The 19,246-nt window shown below is 34.4% G+C and overlaps 1 protein-coding gene across 1 annotated transcript in view; it reads right to left on the bottom strand.

Moving 5' to 3' along the window:
* Positions 1 to 15,137: 15,137 nt before the first annotated feature.
* Positions 15,138 to 19,246, bottom strand: part of PLCL1 (phospholipase C like 1 (inactive)) — a 363,413-nt gene continuing 359,304 nt past the window's right edge. The window contains exon 6 of the mRNA XM_004601252.2: positions 15,138 to 16,774. Coding sequence (XP_004601309.2) covers positions 16,595 to 16,774 — 180 coding nt within the window. The 3' untranslated portion in view covers positions 15,138 to 16,594. The remainder of the gene's footprint in view (positions 16,775 to 19,246) is intronic.

Raw genomic sequence — 19,246 nt, 5'->3', positions numbered from 1 at the left:
AAATAAAATACATCATCTATATAAGTACTCATAGACCAGGGAAACAGTGCAGGGCTAAGGGGACATGTTTTGTATGAGTACAAATCTTTTCAATTGAATCTTATTCAATTCCCAGCACCTAAGCATAGCAGGGTGCAGACCCAAAGGCTCCTAAGCACTGTGAGCTGAGGACTTATTTGGAGACCCCTGTATTCTTCTGAGTGTAGCTTGTATGTATCCCAAGTACTTCAGTGGTGGTCCCCAACACTGCTAGACCCAAGCATCATTGTGTACTCAGACTTTAATATTGAAGTGGCTTGGTTGGCCAACTATCACTGGGGATAACATTAGGAGTGGACCCCAAGTCACTTTTGGAGGTCCAAAGGGAGATCAATTTATGTGAAAATTAATTTATATAAAGATAAATATTAATGCATAATCTAAAATATTGTATAATTAGATTTAGAACTGTGGAAAATTTTATAGTTTAGGAAAAATGTGGAGACCAAACATTAATTTAATGTTTGGCCCCCTTGGATCCTAAGGCCCTCAGGATCCAAGTAACAATGGTCACCATTATGGTGACACATGAAAAAATTTTCAACACTGCATCCCTGAAATTCAAGAAGTTTCCTTACACCTAAGTTTAAATTAACTATGAGTTAAACCGAAATATACTTTAGATGACTTACTATTTTAGTTTTCTTTATTTAGTTGTAAAGATACTACTAAAATAGTTAGGAAACAAAAAGTCACCAAATTTAAAGCCTTATACAACAGCTCTATGGCCACTGATACAAAAATATACCTTCATTTTCTGGTAGTCAAGTGAAGATTATAAATCATGTCATAAAGGATTAAAATGATGCAATAAAACAATAAAACACTATATCCATCAGAAATAAAAGTAATAAAACAAAACAAAATCACTCTTTTTAAAAAATATATTCTTTTATTTTGTCATGATGAGTTACAAAGTTATTATTAGGTTTCGGGTGTAGAATATTCCAGCCCCAATCCCTTCCCGGTGTCCACTGTCCTTCTTCAATGCTTCACTAGTATCCACTTCCCTGCACTAATGTCCCCCACCCATTTCCTTCCTACCCACCAGCCTACCTCTGTGACAGGTGCTGCTTTATAACTTTGGCACTGTGATTTACAATACTGTTGCTGATAAAGTTTCATGCAAAATAGTCTACCACCTTTCAATCTGCCAAAACCTACCAACTAAACAATTCTCTCCACCATTGCAGTGTTCTCTTCCCAGACTATCCCCATTTTTCCCCAGCCCCCCCCTCCAGACTATCCCTATTTTTGTACAGGCCTTCCCAACACCTGGGGTATGCTTTCTATTGAAAACCAGTCTTCAGGGTCTTTGTACTAATTTCTTTGAGTACTTGTATCCCACTATGATGATTCTTTATATCCTGCATATTTGATAGATTATTTTGTGTTGGTCTCTCTCCCTGTAATTTCACTCAGCAGGATACCCTCCAGATCCTTCCAAATAGCAGCAAATTGCATGATTTTATCTTTTCTTATGGCTGAGTAATATTTCAATGTGTGTATGTACTGTAGTTTCTTTAATCAATCATCTATTCTTGGAAACTTGGTTTCCAGATTTTGCTATTGTGGATAGTGCTACAATGAACAGGGTAGTGCAGGTGTCTTTTCTCCATTGCATTTTTGGGCCATCAGGGTATATTCCAAGAAGTTAAATTGCTGTGTCAAATGGAAACCCAATTTCTAGTTGTTTGAGAAGTGCCCCTGTTGTTTTCCAGAAAATCTGGACCAGCTGAAATTCCCACCAGCAGTGAATAAGGGTCCCTGTTTTGCTGCATCCACACTAATACTGGTTGTTCATGTTCTTGGTGATGTGCACCATTCATTGTGTTTCTGAGGAGGCATCTCATTGTTGTTTTCTTTTGCATTTCCTTGATGAAAACCATTCCTTTTATAATCACAGTTTTCTTACTGTTCGAATTACCAGATCACTAAATAAGTAACATCAAGTCCTACTGCTTAAAATCAAATCTTTAAAGTTTCATATACATGTTAAGTGTCTAAAGAACATTTACGCTAAAGTGAGAGAATAAACTAAGATTAAATTCAGACTATTTATTTAAAAAGACTTTGGATGCAATGATTAAATGTTAAAATATATTTGTCAGGGAGTCAAGTTGAATTGGAAGGAAACCTGGGCTTACGAGGTGGTAGGACTAAAGCCGGGAACACTGTATGCCTGAAATCCTATTGTAAACAACTTTGTAAATCTTAATATCTAAAGAAAGAAAATTTACTGGCCTTCTTCTTTCTCCTCCACCATCCCAGATGAGGCTCTCCTCTGGCTGATACCACTGGGCCGATTCCGAAGGGGAGGGAGAGCTTCAATGGGAGGAGGAGCCCCTCCCTTCTGTGTGTGTCCCAACAACCTCCTAACCTGCATCATATTAAGGGCCCACCCCACAGCTCCTTCCTGACTGTCTGCTTGCTGCTCCATCATCCCAGGTGAGGGTCACCACTGGCTTATAGGAATGGGCCTATCTGAAGTAGAAGGCAGAACTCCAGTAGGAGGAAGAACTTCTCCCTCTTGGGTGGTTCCCAGTGGCCTCCACACCTGACCTGTATAATATTAATGACCCACAGCACAGCTCTGGAAGCAATATGATAGATCTACTTAACAAATGAAGTGCTGCTCATGGTTATTCTTTCAGTTACTCTGTGAGGACAGGCAGAGAAGACAAATAGCAACCTCTAGCCAATCTCTCACTGCCTTCCCAGGGGGTTAACTACAAAACTCATCCCCAGCACAAGAAGGACACTAGAAAGCCAATGGGGAAAACATTCAAAAACCCACCAAGCTCAATTAGTGAAAAAATTGTCACCAAAGACATAAAAAACACAAGAAAATCTTCATATAGTGTCTTTGATGACATTATTTTAAGGATGTTCAATGAGTTCAAAGAAAACATAGGACAGGTAATCAGCAAAGCACAAGAAAGTATACTCTTATACTTTAAATGAAAAAGCTATTATACTCAGAAATGACAGAAATGAAGAACATGGTGGTTATATTTTAAAAAGTCAATAGAAGTTCTTAACAGCAGAATAACAGGAGCTGAGCAAACAATTAAGGGAAAAAAATGAAAAGGAGAAAACTGCTAAGAAACAGCAAAAAGTGAAAAATAGCCTGAAAAAAAAATGAACAGCATACTGAAGAACTATGGATGGGTTCAAGAAAAGCAATGTAAGGATAAATGGAATCCCTGAAGAACTGGAAGGCAAATGTGAATAAACAATAGTTAAAGAAATCATCGATAAAAATCTACTCTGTTATAAATTAGGCTTCTTTCTTTCTTTGCCCATTTGGCAGGTATATAACAAATTTATTTCATATTGCTTGGTCTAAAAAATTTAAAAATAATGGCAATAAGAATGATTAGAAAATGAATAAATAAAAGTTAATGTGCAATGATTGCTGTTTATGTTTAACCTTTCTTAATCTAGTCGAGGACAATTATATTCTAATTAGTGAGTGCCATATTCAGTGTCACATGATGAAAAACTCCTCCTGTTCTTTAAGGAAGCTCCTTTAGTGCTCCTTGTAAAACTGGTTTCAAAGATATGAATTCCCTAAGCTGTTGCCTATCTATGAAGCTCTGTACAGTTCTTTCTAATCTGAATAATATTCCAGCTAGAGACAATATTCTTAGTGAGGTATTTAGTTCATTGTACTATACTTTTCCATATTCTTCTGACTCATAGAGTCTCATTTGATAGATCTACTGTACATCTTATAGGCTTTCCTTGTATGTAAGTTCCTGTTTTGAGCTCACTACTTTCAATATCTATCTTTGGACTTTGTCATTTTGAGTATAATTTATCTCAGAATTTTTCTAATTGGGAAGTGATGATTACTGCAATATGCTCAAGAACCAAATAAAATTTAATGTAATGTTTTAGATCCCAGAGCTGAAAACTTAGTTATGTAAATGAAAATAGGTAGTATGCTTTATTGTTTTAAATGACTTAACTTTCCTTATCTACACAGATTAAAATCATATAGTGCAATTATTCACTACAAATTGAATTTTGCTTATTTTATATTTTGAGAATTCCACTTGTCATTTCTCTCAGTTTTTTTGGAACAAGCAACATAAAATAAACTTTTTATATGCTTGCCCTGGGAGCATACTGGGGGATGTCGGGGACCCTGAGGACACTGGTGATGGGACAGGTGTTGCAACACCACACTGTTTTCAATAGCCACAATATGGAAAAAACCAGAGTGCCCAAAAACAGATGACTGGTTAAAGAAACTCTAGTATATCTACACAATGGAATACTACGTAGCTGTCAGAAAACGTGAAGTCATGAAATTTGCATATAAGTGGATCAACATGGAAAGTATCATGCTAAGTGAAATGAGTCAGAAAGAAAGAGACAGACATAGAAAGATTGCACTCATATGTGGAATATAAAGTAGCTGAGAGGTATAAGCTTACAATGATGCAATTTCTGGCAGATATTTCTCTGGACTTAGTTACTAAAATACTAAAATACAGAAATCCAAACCCGTGCGGCTGCTAGTGTGGCCTCTCGACCTCATATCTCTTCATTCTCAGCAATGGAAAACAAATTATCAAATGCTTACTTTTCAGCAGGTCGACTTTAGGGGAGAGAAACTCCAAATCAATAATAGTGAGTTTTTTGTTGAAATATTGAATGTAATCAAAGTAAAGTGAAAGTAAAGTAAAATTTTCCAGTTACACATGCGGGGTGGGGGGCTGGGGAGGTGAGGGGGAAGGGGGAGGTATACTGTGATTCTTGGTGGTGGAATATGTGCACTGGTGAAGGGATGGGTGTTCGAGCATTGTTTAATTGAGACTTAAACCTGAAAGCTCTGTAACTTTCCACATGGTGATTCAATAAAAGAATAAATTAAAAATAAAAAATAATAATAAATGTCAGTGGGTAGGGTTATAAAGTTTAATATATTTGCTTACAAATTAAAAATAATTAAAACTACCTCAAAATTATTCACTTGAGACAACACCATGTTTTTAAGACATTTATTGAGGTATAATTCCACACAATAAACAATGCATATTAAAGGTATCTAATCTAAGTTTTGACATATTTGCATCATGTAAAACAATAATCAAGCTAATGAACATAGATATATAACCAAGGCATGATCTTCGGCCACTTTGTAACATCACCCACCTTGAGCTCTGTTCAGATAAGTGCTAACCTGTCACTATCTGTGAGTTTGCATTTCCAAACATTTTAGTGTGTACTTTTTGCCAGACCTCATATACCAATTATTTTATTTTATTCATTATTTTGATGTTTGACAGGTTAGTGTCTTTAAAGGAACTTGGGAACTCTGGTGAAGGGAAGTTGTGATTGGTGCTGGAACATTGCCTGAAACTTTGCAAATCATGGTGTCTTAACAAAACTAAAAAAATTTAACAAAAAAATGTAGATTTTATAGTCCTATCAATAGTTTTTATATTCTCTTGTCATCATTTCAATATCCTTGAAATCTGTATTTGTGTTGCCATTCTCATTTTTGATATTGTTTATTTGTGTTATCTTTTTCTTCATCCATATGGCTATTGGTTTATTTGCTTTACTGATATTCCCCAAAAATCAGTCATGGGTTTTATTGATTTTTCTCTATTGTTTTCTACCTCATTACTTTCTGTTCTTACCTTTATTTCCTTTTTTCTATATTGAATTTTTTTCTTCAAATTAGTTAAATGGAAACTGAGATTTTTAGTTTGAAAAATTTTGTGTTTTGTTTCGCTATAAGTATCAAGTGCTATAAATTTTCCTGTGTAACATTTCAGTGTCATCTAACAAATTTTGATAACTTGTCATTCATAAAATACTTTCTAATTTTCAGTTTTCCCTTCTTTTACCAACGAGTTATTTTTAAAGTGTTTCATCTAGTTCTTAAATACATGGAAATTTTCCCCAAATCTTTCTATATTAATAGAATTTAATTCTCTGGTAGTCAGAGACAATATTTTATATAATTTTTATCTTTTTTAATTTATTGAGGCATTTTATGACAAAAATAATCTGGTGAATATAACATATTCTTGAAAATTAATTTTATTTTGTTGTTTAGTGGAGTTCCAGAAAATCAGTGAGCAATGGGACAACAGTGCTACATGCTTCAGTGCTCCAGTGCAGTTTAGTGGAGTGTTCTACAAAACTCAATTATATGATGGTGATATATCACATTTAAATCTCCTATACCTATAATCCAAGGCAGAGCCTGGCAAGCTCCCCGTGGCATATTCAATATGACAAAAACAGTAACAAGTCTCACAATCGAGACATTACTGGTGCCTGCTCTAGCAAATCGATGAACAATGGGTCGACAGTGCTATACCTATAATCATTTTCTAGCAAGCTTATCAATTATTGAGAAAGATGTATTGAAAACTCTTGACTACAACTGCATGACTAAATATTTGCCTGGGAATTCTATTTGTTTTTCTTTCACATATATTGAAAAGCTGTTATCAGTTGTATCAACATTAGGGATTGTTACATCTTCTTAATGAAATGACCATAATTATTATGAAATTATCTTCTTTATCCCAGATATTTTTCATTGCTCTCTAATGTACCTTTCTGCAATCAAGATAACAGGAATAAATATTGCTAGCACAATACATTATTTGAAATCTGCTTTTAGATAGTATATGTTTATTATCTTTATGCTGTCTAATAATGTGTGCCTTTTAATTATATTTTTATATATTTTAATTCAGTTTGATCACTGATATGATTGACCTTTGAGACAATCATACTATTTAAAAGATTTTTCTAGGGCCAGAGAGATAATATAATGGGCACTTGCCTTGCAAGTAACTGAGCTAGATTTGATTCCCCACATCCCATACAGTCTCCTGAACCTGTCAGGGCTGATCTCTGAGTGAAAAGCCAGGAGTAAGTTCTGAGAACTACCAGATGTGTCCCCACCAAAATATTTTTCCCATCTCTTCTTCTTTCATATTTCCCAATTTAAGCCTTCCTTGAGATTATTTTTATGATTTAATTTTATCCCCTTTTATAATTTATTTGTTTATACTATTGTTTTGTTTTTTATTAAAAGTTTAGCATGTGAAATGCAATCTGTTTAATTTATCACAATCTGCTTTACAGAAAATTATATCACTTTATATAGTATTAGATCCTTTCTCACCTAACATTGCTTATATATTTCACATTGCTTTATTATTTTTGTCTAAACATTAGCCTTTTTAGGTTTAAATCACACACTTTCTTAAAATATTTGCTTTTGCTGTCACTGTTTCTAGTTTCCTCTGTGTCTTTGTATAAATTCATATTTTCATTTGGTTTCATTTTCTTCAGCCTGGTAAAACTCTGTAGAGAATCTAGCTAAACTATTCTATAATAATTTTGTCTTGGCGCACATATTATGTGACCAAATGGCCTAAAGTTGCCTTGAACTGACCTTAATGTCTCTTCAGTGTGCATGCTCAAGATCTCAACATGCCCAATAATACATGACTCTACTGACCGCCTTGTGATTGACAATCTTCCTACTCCACACGGCCTTATCCATTAGAGACACTACACCAAGGCTTTCCAGAATGTGTGTTTTGTTTGAATTGACGGATCTAATTTTAACCTAAAATACCCCAAGTATTTTACCCAGAGACCCTAATATAGGACCTGGCCCTACCACTGCTCTCTTTTTCTGTCTGCCTGCATACTTCCTTGACCTCCCTCAGTTAATCAATCCAGGTTTAATATGTATTTCTTCTAGACAATACATATATTGTATTAGACTTCTCTACTTCAATTTACTTGAGATCACCAAACACCATCAAACACCTAGGGCCTCTACCCAACAAATAATAATTAAACAGTTATAACTTTCTTGAACATTTCTTGTATTGAGGTATAAAGGTGAAATTTTTTTCCATTTTTGAAATTTTGTATATGACCTATTCTGAATCAACTTTCACTGGGTATAGAATTCTAGTTTTTGCTTTTCTTCTGCTGCCTTAGAGAAAATTACTCGTTTGGAATTATGTTCATGGTAAACCATCATTAAAGGTATTATATATCACAGAACCTCAGTCAACAAAAACCAATTTGAAATATTTAAAAAATATTCATCCTTTATCATCTTACTTGCATGGATTGTACTGAAGAATCTACTGTCTGTTACCTACATGTATACCTGTATTGCTTCACTGTGTATATTTAAGAATTTTTTCATTTTAACTAATTTTGAAATGTCAGATTTTGATGTGGGCTGGAGCAATAGCACAGTGGGTAGGGCGTTTGCCTTGCACATGGACGACCCAGGTTTGATTCCTCCATCATTCTTGGAGAGCCCGGCTAGCTACCGAGAGTTTCCTGCCTGCATGGCAGAGCCTGGCAAGCTACCTGTGGCGTATTCAATATGCCAAAAACAGTAACAACAAGTCTCACAATGAAGATGTTACTGGTGACCGCTCAAGCAAATCGATGAACAATGGGATGACAGTGACAGTGACAGAATTTGATGTGTCTTGGTTGTTTGATATACCATGTTTCATGTATCTGGTTTTGTTTCTCATTTTAGTTTCATCTTGTTTTGCTTTATTTTTTTAAATTTCTTAGATCTATGGGCTTATTGTTTTCATTAAAATGAGTTTTTCAGTCATTATTTCCTCAAATATATTTATTCCCCTCCCATTGGCTCCAATTCTATATATATTATGCTTTTTGGAGGAGTTATTTAATTATTCACCATACTCAGTTCATTATACAAATTTTCTTTTCTTTGTTTTTATAGGCTTCACTGATAAGTTATATTGGCCATAAAATTTACACTTTCCAACTGCACAATAGATTTCATACATAGTTTCATGACACTACCATCTAATTATGGAACATTTTCATATCTCACAAAAGAAACTCATACCTTCTAGCAGATACTCCCTATACCACCTTCTCCCAGGCCCTGGTAATCACTAATACACTTTCTGTCTCCAAGTATTTACCTATTATTGAAACTATGCAAATGAAATCATGTATTTTCTTTGTGCCTAGAATCCTTAACTTGAATTAATATCTATTCATTGTTGTAGTTAATTCATATTATAGCATATCAATATTTTATTTTCATTATTGAATAATTCATTATATAGGTAAGTTATATTTTTGTTTATTCTTACATAAGTTGATGAGACTTTGGGTTATTTACATTTGGGAATATTTGACTAATGTTATTATAAACATTTTTATGTAAGTTTTTATTTGTACATATATTTTAATTTTTATTGAACATATATATCTAAGAGCAGAATTTCTGGTAACTTTAAAATTTTGATAAGGTCGAGTGGCCGCACTAGTGGCTGCACGGTTTTGGATTTCCTTATTTTAGTATTTAAGTAACTAAGTCCAAAGAAATATCTGCCAGAAATTGCATCATTGCAAGCTTGTACCTCTCAGCTACTTACATTCCACATATGAGTGCAATCTTTCTATGTCTGTCTCTTTCTTTCTGACTCATTTCACTCAGCATGATACTTTCCATGTTGATCCACTCATATGCAAAGGTCATGACTTCGTGTTTTCTGACAGCTACATAGTATTACATTGTGTAGACATACCAGAGTTTCTATAACCAGCCATCTGTCTTTGGGCACTCTGTCTTTTTCCAGATTGTGGCTATTGTAAACAGTGCTGCAATGAACATAGAAATGCAGATGCCATCTCTACTATACCTTTTTGCCTCTCTGGGATATATTCCCAGGAGTGGTATTGCTGGGTCAAATGGAAGCTCAATTTCTAATTTTTTGAGAATTGTCCATATTGTTTTCCAAAAGGGCTGGACCAGTCGGCATTCCCACCAGCAATGACGGAGAGTCCCTTTCTCCTCACATCCATGCCAACACCGGTTGCTTTTGTTTTTTGGGATGTGGGCCAGTCTCTGTGGTGTGAGACGATATCTCATTATTGTTTTGATCTGCATCTCCCTGATGATTAGTGATGTTGAACATTTTCTCATGTGCCTTTCAGCCATTTGGATTTCTTCTTTGTGAAAGTTTCTGTTCATTTCATCACCCCATTTTTTGATCGGGTTGGCAGTTTTCTTCTTGTGGAGTTCAAACAGTGCATTGTATATCCTTGATATCAACCCTTTATCAGATAGGTACTTCGTAAATATCTTTTCCCATTCTGTAGATTTTCTTTGTATTTTGGTCACTGTTTCTTTTGAGGTGCAGAAATTTCTTAGTTTGAGATAGTCCCATTTATTTATCTCTGTTTTCACTTCCTTGGCCAGTGGTGTGTCACCTTTGAAGATACCATTGACTTCAATGTCGTAGAGGGCTTTGCCAACCTTGTCTTCAATGTACCTTAGGGATTCTGGTCTGATGTTGAGGTCTTTAATCCATTTTGATCTGACTTTTGTATATGGTGATAGGTGGAGGTCTAAGCCCATTTTTTTGCATGTAGCTTTTGCCAGCACAGATTGTTAAACATGCTTTCCTTACACCACTTCACATTTCTTGCTCCCTTATCAAAGATTAGATGATCGTATATTTGGGGGTGTGTGTCAGACCTCATATCTCTTCATTCTCAGCAATGGAAAATAAATTATCAAATGCTTACTTTTCAGCAGGTCCGACTTTAGGGAGGAGAAACTCCAAACAATAATAGGGAGTTTTTTTGTTGAAATATTGAATGTAATCAAAGTAAAGTGAAAGTAAAGTGAAATTTATCAGTTACACAGGTGGGGTGGGGGCTGGGAAGGTAGGGGGAGGGGGGAGGTATACTGTGATTCTTTGTGGTGTAATATGTGCACTGGTGAAGGGATGGGTTTTCGAGCATTGTATGACTGAGACTTAAACCTGAAAGCTTTGTAACTTTCCACATGGTGATTCAATAAAAGAATAAATAAATTAAAAATAAATAAACAAATTGATTTCCAAAACAACAACGTCTTTTTACATTTCTGCCAATAGTATTTCTTCACATCCCATTTCTTTTCCAATATTTATATGCATTATATATCTCTGTGTGCATATATATCTGTGTATGGAATGTTATAAATATATATTCTCACTTGAAGGAAATGGTATCTCATTTCTAAGTTAAATTTTCCTGATGGATAATGAGTTGAACATCTTTTCATGCTCAGGAACATCTGTACAACTTTGGAAACATATCTATTCAGATCTGACCACTTTTTTAAAATTTGGATGTCTTTATATTATGTTCTAGTAGTTCCTCATATATTCTATATATCAGCCCCTTACATGTGATATAATTTGCAAAACTATTCTGTGGTTCATCTTTTTACTTGTGATGATGTTATTTGAAATCCACAAGATTTTAATTTTAACAAAGCCCTATCTTATTTATCTTTGTCACTTCTTTTTTAGTGCCATCATTAAGTTTCATAACTTTAGCCCAAATAAAAATAATATCTCTCCTATATAATTTTTAAGAATTTCATCATATATAAAAATGGTGAGTGTAACACTGAAAATTTAATTCTTCAGCAGAATCTACCAAAATATAAACATCATTGATAATGTTTGAATTAGAAAATTCTCTGAAATTAGGAATGAGAGAGATAGTCACTAATGCTAATTTTATTAAATATTGTGCTGATGATTTAAACCAGTATACCACAATAAAACAAATATATATTTGCATTTGACATGACTGTATTTACAAAATCCCAAATAAATAATTAAATTAACAATGAGTTTGGAAAATGCACTTTATATATGACCATCACAAAATAATTTATTTTCTTATATATTACACATAATTGATTTAAAATTTAAAAATTTTGTTATCTCTTAATAAATCTAGTAAAAGATGTGTAAGATCTTCACAGAAAATCTTTTAGGAAAAATAAAATAATATGTATGTAAATGGAGAGATACACCATGTGAAAGAATTGGAATACTCAATAATATAAATATGACAGAATTCCCCAAACGGATACTTTCAATATCATATCAGTCAATATTCCAGCAGGTCTCTGATAGAAATTTACAAGCTCATTTTAAATTTTATGTGAAATGCAGAAAAAATGTTGAATAAGTATAACAGTAGGTCTATATTCTGATATCAAAACATCAGAAAGCAATAATAATTCAAAAATGTAGTAATGTATCTAGGACCAATTGAATTATATAGGGATTTCAGAATAATGGCACATACATATATGGGAATTCTGTTTTTGATAAAACTAGTAATATAAAGCCACTAGTTTTATATTACAGTTACATATTATAAAACTGGAAAAGACAGTTTTTACAATAAATGAGTTAGGTCATGGAAAATCTATATTTGGAAAAAATAAAATTGAACTTCTTACACAAAAATTAACTGTAGGGGGAATTATAAATTAAAATGTGAAAATAAACAAAAATACTACCAGCAGGTAATAATAGAAAAGTAATAAAATCTACCTACCTGTGTGTGGTATGCAAAGATGTCTTAACATTATAAAAATCACAATTTAGATTATAAAAGAGATCTAAATAACAAAATATATTATCAATGTAAATAAGCACAGACTAAGATCTTATTTAAAACTGCCTCTCAAAATTAAATAATAGAAAAATAAAATTTACCACCACTTCATATAAAAATGATCAGAAAACAGAATGTTTGTAGGATTATTTATAGTAAATCTCAGTAGACAGAATCTGATAGGAATTTTTATCCTATGATAGTAGCAAAATTAAAATTTAAAAAGTAAAATTTAGTCTTATCCAAGATTTGAGCACTCTCATAAACTTGTAGTGAGGATTTAAACTGAACGTATTTTCTAGATACTCTTTAGTAATATCTTTCAAAAACCGTAAAAGTCATATGTACCTCTGACCAAATTCTAGAAACTTATTCTTAAAAAAAATTTCACTTTGCAAAAATGTTTATCATTGAAAAGGCGTATGTGACAAGAAAGAAAAAGATGAAGTCTAATAATAGAAAATTGGTTAAACATAATATAAGATAGTATGCAATTATTATGCGCAATGATTTGTACCAAAACACCCACAGGGACGGATGAAACATAAATGAGTTAAGATGATCTTTGTTAAGCTGGAAGATACAATTTTCCCCTTTTGGATGGCTAGCTCCTAGTAAATGATGCCAAGTAAGAAGTGTGAGTATATGAGGAGGGGACTGAAAGGGTGGGGAATATTTTCAGAACACACAACATTTTATTAGAATCATAAAATTGATTTTTAACGTTTAATCACCGATTTATCTTGGTTTTTGTTTTTGTTTTGGGGCTATACCTAGAAGTGCTCTGCACTCAGGATTCACTCACTTCTTGCAGTATTCGGGGATCATATGGGATTACGGGGATCTAACGAGGGTTGGCCAAATGCAAGGCAAGCTCCTCAACTGGCTGTACTATCACCCAGGCCCTAATCACTTGATTTCTAAAAGTTCTCTATCATTTAAAATGTTTTAAAAATTATTCAGTGGCATAAAAGCACACAATTTGTAGACTAGAAATGATTCATAATCTGAGCATGCCAATGTACATATTCATTGACATATAAACCTAATAAAGGCTGTTTTATTGGTGTAAAAGTTCTGTTATAACAGTTTATATAACATAGTCTTGTTTTTGTTAAAAATGAAAGCATATATATAAACTCAATCCTGTTAAAAGGGACATAAATCTAAATATTCATCATGAGTAATTCATATTTTATAACTATTTTTGCATTTCTATATTGATCATTAAATTTTTTATCAGGAAATGTGATAAGCTTTTTTATTTGTGTATATAAAGGAAAGTGTGAATAATTAAGTTTAAATTAAATTAAAAACAAAAACCACTGAGTAAAGATTGAAAAAGCCATTTCTACTATGTATGTGACTTCCTGTTTTTTTTGTCTATAAAATGTCAATGACATTTCATCAATAAACTTCATCTAAAAATTTTTTGGCGATGTGAAAATTAGCAATCCAAAATAGAATCTCATATCTCCTTCATTACCTTCTGAGCATCACAAAAAGTAGGCAGAACAGTACATTTGCTACTGTAATTCAAGTCTAGAAAAAAGACAGATACTAGTTAGAAAATAAATTATGTAAAAAGTGTTTGGTTTTGTTATTCTATTTGAAGGTTAATACCATTATAAGGAGCTCCCCCCGCACCCACCCCCCGCAACCTCTCCACTCTGAATACCCCAAGCGCTATCTGGCAACAGTACCCTGTGTAAAGGAGCAGAAAATGGCCGGTACCTATGGCCAGACATTTCTTCACTAGATGAGGAGAAATCCAAATTACATTTTAAAAAGACTTACTCATCCCATTATCAGAAAGAAGCCAAATGGTGTAAAGTGAAGAATTAATTACTATTCATTAATACAGTGAAATGATTGAATATTCCTGACCCTTCATAATGTAAAAGACCTCATCAAATAACACATGAAACCTAAAATCACACGGACGTGTTGCAAAAGTGAAAATGATACGACTACACAGCCTGTGAAGTGCAATGCCTGGGAAAGAGCTAGGCTGTGCCACTGTCCTGGCTTCTCGGGGTGAGTGCCTTCACTCTGACTCCTGAGAAACAAGCACTGAACACTAGTTTCACTTTCACCTTTTTGCCAGATGAGCTAAGCTCTTCGTACTTCGTTCGGTTCACAAAAACTGCTACTAAAGTCTTTAGTAATTAAAGTGCCATAAGACAAACTTCTAAAAAGCAGAGGAAACCTATGTTGAGGTAGGTCCTCAGTATGAGGAGCTCCAGGAAGAATAAAATAAACTATGGCAGTCATTTTATAAGAGTGGGTTTGAATCTCCAGTAAATAATGGAATAAATATTATTTATCTTTTCTTCCCATTTCCTTTTATCAGAAGTAAAGGTATTGATTTTTCCAAGGGAAGTTTAGGGAGATGAAACAATCCTCAGGTGAGGTCAAATAGTTGGTATAGGTAAGATGACCTTTCCCTTTGTCATCATAAGGGACTGAAAGATCTGAATTCTGTGTTCCTTCCACCATGCAAATTAATAATCACAAAGGATACTACCATTGGAAATCTACCTTAAAATAAGCTCACTTACCTCCCCCAAGTGTGGTACCAGTCTTAAATTCAAGAAGTAATTGTCATACCCTTTAAGATATTCTTATATAATACCTTTTATTATCATTTATTTTTCAATTAATTTACAATAAAAGAGAATAATGAAAGCATTGTTTCATATCTTTACTCTCATTTATGTGCAATATGAACACAATAGTGTTAAGAAGTCAGAAATAACATGGTAGCTATAGAAGATGTACATATTTGCAAAATTTCAGCAATTACCTTCTGTAGGATCCCACAAATTAGCACATTTGTTAATCAAATCAATTAGAAGCTTTTCAAAATAAAAGCAATGCTTTAAATAAATATATTTTGTAACCATAGAACATTTGACTCTGCTGAAAGAAACAAACATATTACACTCAAATACTTTAGGAAATACTAGGGCAAAAATGATCGAGATGTAGTAACATATGCATCTAATTAGCATTTGATTTTGTCCTGTCTTTGTTAAGTTATATCATTAATATCTTAAATCATGAAGATTTTACATTACCCATTTAATTTTATCAGGTCAGTGTGATATGGCATTGTTTGTACATCTTTAAATTTTTAGTACTCTTAATTAAATTCCAAAAAGACAAAGCTTCCTAGCTGCACAAGTTGTGTTGAAGAAGATAAATGGATGCTATACTTCCAGCTGGAAGAATCAGAACATCCTATACGTCTTAACTTTGAGATTTAAGAATCAAATATTATTGTTAAATCAAAAATTTAACTACAATAGAGCTTTTGCTCTGTTTAGAGTACCACGTAGCTGAGAATAAACTTATTTTTTTATCAGCTGTTCCACTGAATTCATATCTGTTCAGTAACTACAAAATACTTTCTAAAGTGATTTGAATTAATAAATATTTTAAATAATTCACTAAATTCTTAAAGAAAAGCCTTTATTGGTAGTCCAAGATTATGTATTTATCTCTCATTCATTTTTATTTCTATATTTCTTAGGAATTTTTATAATCTATATTTAGTCTACCAAAACATTTATATACTGGTAAATTTGGCTCCTGTAATAATAAGCTATGTTAAGATCTCTAAAATGCCAGAGGTGGAGAAGTAAAATTAAACACAGCAAAGGTTACATTAAGTGCTCCTTAGACTTTCAGCTTAACTAATTTATCCCCAAATGATAAAATAATAACTTACTAGGTGAATAATGCAACACAGAGTAGATTTTAACAACACACACGTACACACAGTCTCTCAATTTATTTTCTCTCTGCTGCTCTTTCTTTCACATGCACACACATGCACACACGCGCCTTCATCCACAACCTTACTTAGTTGCTTACACACATTTCTGAATTTAAAACACTACTACTAAATATTTTAATTTAGATAAATTAACTGCATTAAAATACTGACATTGTGAAAATATCTGTTTATGTCCAGCACCCTGTAGAGGGAGGGCATCATTTTGTGAACTTCTAAAAATGCTTAAAGAAAGAAAATCAGAAAGAAAACTCAGAGTCCTTATCAAGAAGGGCACTGTCACAGCTTTCCATTCTCCTCGCCGCTTTCCTTCTCTTCAATGGCTTCGAGGCTGCGTTTGCTCTTGGCCTCAGCACCGCTGGGGGCTTTAGTCAGTCCACAGGACAAGCATGCCAGCTGGATCTGCTTTATGTTTTCTATGGCTTCATTCTTGGCATTCTTCAGCAGATCTCCCTGTCCCTACAAACAGGCAAAAATATACACCAGAAGAAGTTATGTGCCAGGCATATTCTGGGAGACATCACTCTAAACCCTTAGTATTCTTGACGCAGTGAGGAAACAGATGCAGATCTGAAAGAGCACTTTTTGAAGATCTAGTTCAGGATACTTTTCTAATATTGTCAAGAGAATTTCCCCTTTAAATTAAGAGTCTCAGACTTTGTCGTTGTCAATAGCCCAGTGGTTGTCAGTAGCCCCTTAAGATCCTGTAGTAGGGAACCACTTCTGGGAACTCTCCTTGAATATCCTCAGGACAGTCAGTCCCTCTGTCATCACAGCCTAAGACTTTGCACCTTGCTAAAAAGTACCTGGGAATGCTTCGTTACAAATCCCCTTAGCTAGATGAAAACTGACAACCCACTGCAACCCAAGTTTAGAAACCCAATGAAGAGAGCCAGAGAGATAGTAAAGAGTTAAGAAGCTTGTCTTGCATGCAGACTACCCTGGTTAGATCCCTGCATCACATATCGTTTCCCAAGCAATGCCAGGAGTGACCTCTGAGAATAGAACGAAGAATAACCCCTAAGCATATTCAGGTATTTCTCCAAATCTTCCCCCCTCAAAAATATATTCCAAAGGAAGTAGAACAACAAAAGGACAAAGAACCCATATGAATAGAGTAGAAGTCCAATTAATGTGTTGATAAAAGTAACATCTAGTAATATAATATAAACTGATATATTAATCTGTTAAAAATTTGGATATGTGAGTTTGTGACTGAAGTCTCCAGGCTTTCTTGGAGTTGGAATGGGCTACCTCACCCCACTTCTCAATATTCCTGGAAGCACTAGCAGTCGTCCCCACAAACCAACTCCAGCACCACCATGTAAGCTCTTTTATGGGCCCTGCTTCAAAGACCAATAAATAAATATTTAAAGAGATCAAAAATCTAAATTAATCTCAGACCTGCACAAGGTTGAACAGACAGGGGTAACTCGAATAGGGGATGGGGTGGGGGTGAATCAGCTTGATGCCCGCCCAAGCAGAGCCTCCAGTAGCTGCTAGCTTCCACAGATCAAAATCTCCAACAAGCCCCCAGCCAGACACCACCATCTCTGAACAAACCTTACCGAGTTATAATCTGCTGAAAATTCTGGTATGAGGGTTTTGTGATTGAAATCTCCAGGTTTTCTTGGGTCTGGATGGGCTACCCCTACCCCACCCCCCTGTACTTCTGGAAGTCTCAGCAGTCATGTCCACACCCCAAAGCTGTCACCTAGTTATAAAAGCTACTCCAGCCTTACGTTCTGGATAAAAATAACTGCATGCCCTGAACAAGCAAGATGACCTCTTAGTACCTGTATTGCAAACCATAACACACAAAAGGAGAGAGAAGGGTCAGGGGTGGGGGTGAGAGGCATCTGTCATAGAGGCAGGCTGGGGGTGTTGGGGAATGGTGGGAGGGAGACGGGGACATTGGTGGTGGGAGGTGTGCATTGTGCAGATCATTGTGTGACAGAAACCCAATCATGAACAGCTTTGTAATGGTCTGTCTCATGGATATTCAATAAAAATAAATTTTAAAAAGGACATAGAAGCTATATCAATAGAGTAGAAACCCAATTATTGATTGACAAAATTAACATCAAGTAATATACTACATAACAAACTGTTAATACAAAATTAATAGCATTGTTACAGAAACGCAGGGGATTATATGCACATACAGAATTTGAATGAATTCAAAAGAATCTAGTATTTATGATTAAACTAATAGTGCTAGGAAAGCAAAATAGACTCTGGAGCCATAGTAGCAAGGTCAGAATTTATTCATCCAACTTATTTTTTTTTCACTAAAATAAATGATCTGGAACTTTTTTATATTCTCAGACTAAAATCTATAGGAAAAATTATTTTGATAAGATTCAGTAACCCACTTGCAATTTTAGAACTTGTGAAACCATGAATCAGATTTTAAAAAGCTGTGGTTTTTCAAATAAAAACATAAAAATTTTTAATTAAAAATACTTGCCCATTTTATACTATGTAAAAATATCTAAACACTTGTATCAACCTTTAATCAAATAGAGAAGTTAAATTAGAACTTGACTAATTTTTTTTGAAAAGTGAACATACCCTGAATTAACTCACTAGTGGAACGGGCATTTGGATATAGGTTTGGACATTATATAGATTGCATAGCCTGGCTCTCTCAAGAAGCTCAGCCTCCCAGACCTCCCCTCCCCAACTCCGGTAGTTCCAGAAGCCCAGGAAGCCACACTCATATCCCCAAACCGCCAAAATGTAAACTCATCCATCAGCCCAGCTTTACAGACTCACAATCAAATCTCAAGAGAGATCAAGCAAGACACAGGAGTTCATGAGTACATCGGTCTCTGGGCTGAAAACTCTGGGGTACCCTCAGGAGGGGACAGGCCAAGTCGCTGCCTACTGAAACCCCAGCAGCTGCATTCATATCCCGACAGCTGCTGT

This window comes from Sorex araneus, chromosome X, assembly GCF_027595985.1.
Source record: "Sorex araneus isolate mSorAra2 chromosome X, mSorAra2.pri, whole genome shotgun sequence".
Classification (NCBI taxonomy): Eukaryota; Metazoa; Chordata; class Mammalia; order Eulipotyphla; family Soricidae; genus Sorex; species Sorex araneus.
Note: the sequence above shows the minus strand (reverse complement) of the source record. Positions and strands in the feature narration are given on the sequence as shown.